Raw genomic sequence first — 8,957 nt, forward strand, 5'->3', positions numbered from 1 at the left:
TAGAGACACGATCAGTAGTACTGGCTTTTTTCCTCTTGCGTCAAGATCCACAGCGACTCTGCAGCGCACCTCTTCACCCCCACCCTGTACATGAGGCCAGTGGTCCACACACACACACGTCTAATTTCCAGAAACCTAAATTTCCTGATATTCATATCTCGAATCAAAGTGATGATTACTGGGTGACTGCCGTTGAGGCGCTCTGACCTCCTCCTGGTCCCGGACATAGCTGACCCCCGCTCTCCGGCATCCACCGGACGCATCACCATGAGCAGGGGTAACACGCGTGTGTCCGAGGCACAAGCGTGGGTGCTGCAGGGCCACACGCGCAAACGTCACAAAAGTCAGCGTTTGGCTTCAAATATTTCCCAGTGTGGACTGGCTTTTAGTCAACGGGAATGCGGTAACTGTTGGTAACAGAACAACGAGCTGCGCACCAAGCCAAGTCTCTCTTCGGTGCCACCGGCGGGCGAGGCCGGATTAATCACCGCTGCTTCGGCCGCCCATGTGTCCTGATGTCCTGGGACCCGAACCCCGTGCCCCGTACCTTGCGATGCTGGCGCCTACGGAGGGCATCCGAAACTGCCCTACAGAGGAGTCGCCGGGTAAGCAGCACCTGCTTTCCCAAGCCATCAGCCCCTTTGGCCCCCTGCCCCAGGGCCCCACCTCCTGCCTGAGGACTCCAGGCAGGTACTTAATTTGGAGGGGAATTTCAGTAGCCTGAAGATGGAGATAGGTCAGATTTCAAATTAATTGGTTAACATAAAAGGAGAACAAAGAATCCAGCACAAAATTGGGATGTGAACAGCTATGAGCGGTGGCGAACCCCCCTCAGCATCTCTGCCTGGGCTAGAGGTCCTAATCCCCTGGGTGGGGTTTGAGGGCTTCCCAATCCACACTAGTAGACTTACACTGACCTTTTACCACTCAGCATCTGCTGCACATATAATTATAGTGGTTTGCAGATTAAGTGAAACGGAGATTAAGTAAATTTCGCAGTCTTGATTCTCCAACAGGGGTGTGTGTGTGTGTGTGTGTGTGGATGTGGGTGTGGGTGTGTATCCCTAATATATTGTTCCCAGCAAGGGCAAATCAACACCTTGAAGAGAAAACGTTATTTGATGAATTTGAAATCCGACTTTTCACCCTCTTCAAGCTACTGAAATTCAGGCCTCTAAATTCAGTACCTTTTCTGAGTGACATCCTCCACCAGCCAAAACAATGTTGTAGATTGAAATTCTACCTTCTTCAAATGCTCCTCTGCCTCCTGCTGTCCTTTTGTTCTTCTACCTCACTTGACAACCCTCCTCCTCTGTTTCCTTTCCAACATGTTTCCCTCTCCCTTCTCTCCATGTAGACACTTCATCGTGATCTTCCTTGGATCCCACTCTCCTCTGGTTAACTGACTTATCAGATCTGCACAGCTGCCCTGATGAGATCTCTGATGAGTTCCACATTTACCCTTGCAGCTTTCTGGTGGGCGCCTTGACTAGTGTGTTCCACCAGGGCCTCAATTTCAGCATTTCTCAGCTGCATCTGTCTTCCCTCCCATCACCTTTCTCATCAAGTCATCACATCATCATCATCATCACCTGTGACTTCCCTCGTGCTAATTCTCTGCCTCCATTTACTTGCCAGTTCCCATTCATTCTCCCTAAACACACCCCATGTCATATCTGTTCACTGCTCACTCACACCTGCCCCCACCCTGGGGGGGCAGGCTCATTAGCTGGCAGACTTTGCTTCCCAGAGGCAGCCTTGCTTCCTGTCTGCAGTTCTCACTGCACCCCAGGCCCCCATACACATCACTGCTAGAGTCATCTTCCTGAAGCCTGGCTTTGTCACATGTTTTTTCTAGTTCAAAAATCCAGTAATATCTTCCTATTGCCCCAGAAGTGAGCATAATGCTGAATCACCCAATAGTTAGTTCTGTGCTTTCAGGGTACCAGCAAAGCAAGAGCAGTAACAGAGAAGGAGGAAAAATGTTTCTGAAACAATTTGATGTTGGATATTGTGTAAAAGCATTGACATTGTTATCCTGGGAAAAATCAGAATTAGACTTTCTCACATGAATTTTACCATACGGTTACTTAGAATATATATTTCATATATATATACATATACATGTGTTTATATATCATATAAAATTAAATGATGTTAAGTTAGAGTTCTCAAGGCCTGAAGAAGTTTTCTCCAGGCACTGATTAAGTACACACTTCTGAGCCTAAATTTCAAAGTTGACATAAATAATATGACCCCAACCCACCTTTCTTAATTTATTTCTCACAATTGCCTTCCACATGCCTTTTACTTCAGCCAAAGTCTGTACAGCCCCACATACCTTATACATTCTTCTGCTTCTTCTGTTTTGTGCGCTTACTCTCCTCTTCCACCAACATCCCATTTCTAATTTCACCTCACCTCTTAAGGCCCAGCCTGACTGTCGGTTGTGCCCTGAAATCTTCCAGCGTGTCCAGGCTAACAGTACAGGCGTACTTCATTTCTACTGTGCTTCACTGTATTGTACTTGCAGATACCGTTTTTTGGGGTTTTTTTAATGTTACTATCGTAATTGCTTAAGGGACCATGAACTGTGCCCCTATAACATGGCAAACTTAATTGAATTCCTTTAGATTAGGGCATATGGTACTAGTGAAGCTGTGTGTTCACTGGGAACTGGAATTGTTCCACCATGGATTCACTGAAATGTGAATTGGCACGTTTTCATGTTTCTGGGCACTTTGATATTAATATTTTGTACCGGATTCATGCAAAATTATTGATTGGAAAGAAACATGCTGTGATAAAAACTTGTGTAAATAAATAATTATGATAGTGATTTACATATTATGCTGATACATTCAATTTCCCTTTCACCTCATTTTTTTTGAAATTTGATTTAAATTTTTAAATATTCATTCTATGGCTAAAATTTTTAAAACGTGCATTACTTTCTGATTATCAAATTAATATGTGCTTATTGTGAAATACTAAAACATTACTAAAAATATATATTGCCTAGAAAGTGAAAGTCCCTCATGATCTCAAGTGTTGACTTTTGCTAGTAATTTGAAGTGTGTGCATTTTGTATTCATATAAATATGACTTTTAACAGAAATATTGTTACACATATTATACTGCCAATTACTTTTTATTTATAAATATGTTTTCGATATCTTTAGATGTCTAGATATCTGTCTGTATTATTAGAGTTCTTGGGAGAAACAAAACAGTACGATATATAGACATATATAGAAAGAGATTATTATTATGAGGAATTGACTCACTTGATTATGGAGGCTGAGAAGTCCCACAATCTGCTGTCTGCAATCTGGAGCCCAGGAGACAGCCAGTAATGTAGTTTAGTCCAAGCCCAGAGACCTGAGAACTAGGAATGCTGATGTCTGAAGGCAGAAGATGGATGTCCTAACTCCAGAAGCAAGCATGAATTCACATTCCTCTGTTTTTCTGTTCTATTGGGGCCCTCAGTGGAATGGATAATATCCACCCCTGTTGGCGAGGGTGATCTTGTTTACTCAGTCCACTAATACTAATGCTAATCTCTTCCAAAAACATCCTCAGAAACACACCCATAAATAATGTTTTACCAGCTTCTGGGCATCCCCTAGTCCAGTCAAATTTATATATAAAATTAACCATCAGACCACTTCTCTATATTTTGAAACTACTTCACAGTATTCCATTGTGATGTCACATGTCAATTTAACCTGCATTCCAATTAATGGGGACTATTTCACAACCACAGAAAATGTATGCTGAAATAAGCAGTGATAATCACATTTGTCTGGGTGTATGCACCTGTGTGTTTCTGAGTCCTGGAGGTAGAATGGCTGGATCAATTTAAAAGCACATTTATAATTTTAACAGATGGCTGCCAAGTTTTAATTCTTCTTTGGCTGGGCTATAACCACCCCAAACACTATGCAAAGATGTGACTGACTGTACGTAGTAGAGGCTGATAGTTGACATCTTTAAGTTAATATACCCAGATGAGGGCTGGGCACAATGGCTCACTCCTGTAATCCTAGCACTTTGGGAGGCCAGGGCAGGCAGATTGCCTGAACTCAGGAGTTTGAGACCAGCCTGGCCAACATGGTGAAACCCCATCTCTACAAAAAATTATTCAGGTGTGGCAGCGTGCACCTGTAGTCCCAGCTACTTGGGAGGCAGGAGAATTGCTTGAACCTGGGAGGCAGAGGTTGCAGTGAGCTGAAATCACACCACTGTACTCCAGCCTGGGCAACAGAGCAAGACTCTCTCAAAAAAAAAAAAAAAAGAAAAAAAAAAGAAAAACAAAAACAAACAAAAAAAACAAAACCCAGATGACAATGTCTAAGCCTGATCCAATGGGTTTTTCCAAGCCCCAGGTCGGCTTGTGTAACTGGATAACAAAGCACCCTGATGGCAATGCCTAAACCTGAGCCTATGAATGCTCCAAGCCCCTAGATTCAGCTTGCTTATTAACAAGGCATCAAGGGAAGTTCAGGACTATACATTTGCAGCTGCTCTCACTAGCGTACCTATCTTCCTCATTTCTTTAAATATGTTCATTGCACTAAATATAACTCCTGTTAAAGTCCTCTACCAAATAGCACAACCACTGTCAAAATTTCATATATCACCCAGAAAGATTTATAAGTCATTATAACCTCACCATTCATAACAAATCCCAGCTAAAATTCGGTGATTGTTTTGACTCTGATAATTACAATGTTTGTCAGATTCCAGGATTGCAAAGATTATACTTTTCACTTTTGTCATGTCTTGTTAGCTCTACTTTTTCATGGAAAATTACAGACAGACTTTACTTTTTTCATATTATTTTAGGTCATGTGGCCTATTAACGTTATTTTATAATTTAGCAAAGGACTTTAAGAAAAAAAAGTAAAGCATTTAAATAGCTGTTGCTAAAGTTTTATTTTTAAAACAGAGCTATGGGAATAAAAGCTGCTTCTCCACCAAAAATTCTCACAGCATGAGTATGTTAGCAACTCATGAAAAACGAAGTCACTGCTGCTTGCCAAGCAAGGGAAAATGTATTTATTCATTTGTTCAGAGAAAAATGACATGTATTCATTCATTTCACATTTTCTGAGAATTTACTGGGTGCCAAGCATAATGTGATAGGCACAAAAAAGAATGTCCTATAATAACATACATTTTATCCTACTCTCTCCACCTCCAACCCTGATACTGCGCGAATTCTCTATAGGAAACCTATGAAATACTAATTCTTCATGTTCAAAGAATCATTTAAAAATAGTTCTTTAAAGACCAAATTACCTTGCCTCATACAGAATAAAAAAACTTGCTTTTGGTGTATATGTACACATACATATTTTTTTCTCTCTGGTTAAAAATTATTTAAACATCTGTGCCCAGGATTAAGGATAATGAAATTCAACCACAAAAATGAGTAAATAATATATAACTGTAGTGTTGGAATTTATCAGTTTAGAATGGTTACCTCCATATTCACCTTTCTTTTGATCTTCTTGTAGACGTTATTGTTATTGACTGCAAGTGCCTCAGCACTTTTGTTCATTGGAATGTAGTTTGACAGATTAATTATATGTTATCAGGCAGTTGAAGATCAGCTAAAGATATGTGGCCACAAGAGGGATGCTGATGTCTTTGAGCTGTTCCTTTCTAAAAAGTAAGTGTACTTAACATAAAAAATGAAAGAGTATCATGTTATCATGATCATGTTAAAATGTTTCACAGATTCAAATGTTATTTTCCATTTTTCCCCCTCAAGGACTGGGTAGGACTCCAATTATTTTACCACTTCCTGGAATCCACAGTTTTCTATTGGAGAGAGAAGATACTGAAATTGATTAAAAAAAAAAATTATGGAGACAGGCTGTTTGAATCCCAGCTCTGTCTCTTCCAGCTGGGTGATCTTGGGTATGTCATATAACCTCACTATTAGGATTGTCAGATTTAACAAATAAGTATATAGGACATCCAGTTGAATTTGAATTTCATAGAAACAACGAATATAATTTTAGTTAGTATAAATATGTCCCACATAGTAGTTGGAAAATTCACTGTTTCCGTGAAATTCAAATGTAGCCCGACATCCTGTATTTTATCTGGCAACGCTATTCCCTGGGTATAATTATACTACCTCATTCTCAGGGTTGTTGTGAAGCTTAGGTGAGTTAGTAAAAGTTAGTCAAAGTTACTGGTACACAGCAAGCACTCAATGAGTATTAGTATGGTTAACATTATTACTATTATTAGGAATCATTATACCACATACTATGATAATGACCTCCATTATACTACAACCTCTACCAATCCCCATACCAGTTTTACTGGTAAGTAGAAAAATCCCTCTCTTATATCAACAGACCACTTTGATTCCACTCGAACTCCCCAAGGTGGCAGACAACAAATTGGGTTTTTCTATAGAGTAGAATGAGATAGAACCCAGGTATGAGAGGAAAAGGGAGTTATAAATAAGATTAGACTCTGATACCACAGTTCTCACTGGCCGATAAGTGACACTGAAGTTTGCATTTTAAGCACAATGACCCTATTACTACATTTTGTCCCCCTTACTTTGTGCTTTTTAATGCCTCTGAATTCTGTGTATTATTTTTAAATAGGCTTGACATATTTTTGCTCATATGTAATCTTTGGAACTCAGCTTCTTGTAAAGAAAATGCCTTAGTTTATCAACAAATTTAATCACTTATTTCTAGTGATTTGGGGAAATCCTTTATTATTAAACATATTTATTTTATTATAAATAAATATGTTTATCAGTACAGAGAAAAGTGTTTACCTTTGTAATGGCTCTGAATCTCTTGGTAGTAAAGGAATAAATTGATAACCAGTTTGAAATATTTAAAAATATATTTTTTTAGTATGGAACAGGTATGGTAGAGCATTCTGACACATTTAAGGTCATGCTTTGAGCCTCTCGATATAGGTCAGTTAGTTTTAAAATAACAGTAAATACTTCATGTGGTCAAAAGATTGCATCTTTCATGATTTTGACAATTGTATACTATTGATCACTACAGTAAGTAGATAATAAGAGTAGCTTTAAAATACTAGAAATCTGAGATATTGATCACCTGACAGTAGATAATTAATCGACTCCTTGTGAGAAGGATAACACCTTTTACATTTTAAGGACACTAAGTTACCATTTCATCCAGCTGTGGACAAAAACTATTTCCCAGTCCAGATGCCAATACACTGGTATACTGAATTATTTACCAAGTTTCTCTTGACTCTGGGAAATGGAAAGCATCTTATTGATGTGTTCTTGAGTGATCATGGAGAACATACATTGTAACAAGATGTTGATAATTATTGTCAGCATGAGTCATAGCCATCATTAGTAGAATTACCTCTCATTATCCTTTGACTGGCCTCACCTTATAATGTAACAGCCCATTATTGATTTAGGACAGGTTTATGTGCAGAATAAACCCTTCTGACGTGAAAGAGTTAAAGTACCCTTGAAAAGTGAATTTATATGATATCAGATGTGGGCTCGTAAAAGTTTTTTAAAAATTAAATTTTAAAAAAGAAAAATGAAAATGAATTTATTACATTACCTAATCAATGAAAATTCAACATTGATATTACTGCTACAAGAAAAAATTAATGACAGTAACTTGACACAGTTAATACTTTAAAGTTTTAGTGTATTAAAACAACTTTCGCGCCACTGCACTCCAGCCTGGGTGACAGAGCGAGACTCAGTCTCAAAAAATAAAATAAAATAATAAAATAAAATAAAATAACTTTTATGGGAAATCCTCTGAGTGGGGCATGAGATACTCTGATGTAGCCATGTAATGATTTCTTTATTATTTATCATAGGAACAGATGAATGTACTCTCACTATCGCCCCATGTAATAGTTAGGGTGCCCCAAGGTCCAAGCACTCTTTCCCTGAAATAAGCTACATATATACAGTGAGAGAGGAGAATGAATTATTATTTGTGCAAATTTCCTACTAAAAATTGCTTTGAGGCCAGACGTGGTGGCTTACGCCTATAATCCCAACACGTTGAGAGGCTGAGACAGGTGGATCACCTGAGCCCAGGAGTTTGAGACCAGCCTGGGCAACATATGAAACCCTGTCTCTACAAAAAATTAGCTAGGTGTGGTGGCATGCACCTGTGGTCCCAGCTACTTAGGAGGCTGAGGTGGGAGGATCGCATGAACCTAGGAGGTGGAGGTTGCAGTGAGCCGAGACGGAGCCACTGTACTCCAGCCTGGGCAACAGAGCCAAACCCTTTCTAAAAAAGAAAAAAAAAAAAAGTTGTTTTGGAAGAGTCTGAAATACTTAGTTGTGCCAGGGAAGTGCTCAAAAACTAATGGTACACATCAAAGAGACACACAATTCTGCTTGAAATGTCTTTTATAAGGGAGGATTTGATAATTGTTTTAAGTGATAAAGGATTAAGTAAAAAACTCTTGAAAATTCAGGGAAGGTGGGGAGGAGAATGAATGAGATAGAAGAGGAGGGAACAGATGTTCATTACAGAAGAATAGCAGCTAATAAATGTTAAAAGAATAAGAACATTAAGAAAATCATTTTTTATAATCCCAAATCTATTGGCTCAGGTAAGGATCATCAATTGAAGCTAAAGCTATTGAGTAAAGAGTTGTCAGGGAGCAAGATACACACATGATCTCAGATATTTGCCTCATGTATGACTTTCCAATTATAAAATTTGTACTTTTACAGTGGCAAGAACTGGCAGATACCCTCTTAACCAAATGACTGAATTTAGCTTCATCAAGAGTGGGGCAGACTGACATCATTTGGATCCTTATGTGATTCAGTAATTACCACCCATGTAATTGAGAAGTAGACGTGATCTTCCTTGCATTTGATCAATAGGAAACAATCCAAAAAATCAATAATGTGAGACATTCTACCAGACAATTATCCTGGACTCTCC

General features: G+C 38.9%; 1 protein-coding gene across 1 annotated transcript in view; it reads left to right on the forward strand.

The window, feature by feature from the left end:
• Positions 1-371: 371 nt before the first annotated feature.
• LRRC72 (leucine rich repeat containing 72) overlaps positions 372-8,957 on the forward strand; it is a 56,695-nt gene continuing 48,109 nt past the window's right edge. The window contains exons 1-2 of the mRNA XM_016957112.3: positions 372-605; positions 5,604-5,677. Of these exons, the coding sequence (XP_016812601.1) occupies positions 516-605; positions 5,604-5,677 (164 nt within the window). The 5' untranslated portion in view covers positions 372-515. The remainder of the gene's footprint in view (positions 606-5,603; positions 5,678-8,957) is intronic.

This window comes from Pan troglodytes, chromosome 6 (genome assembly GCF_028858775.2).
Source record: "Pan troglodytes isolate AG18354 chromosome 6, NHGRI_mPanTro3-v2.0_pri, whole genome shotgun sequence".
Taxonomy (NCBI): Eukaryota; Metazoa; Chordata; class Mammalia; order Primates; family Hominidae; genus Pan; species Pan troglodytes.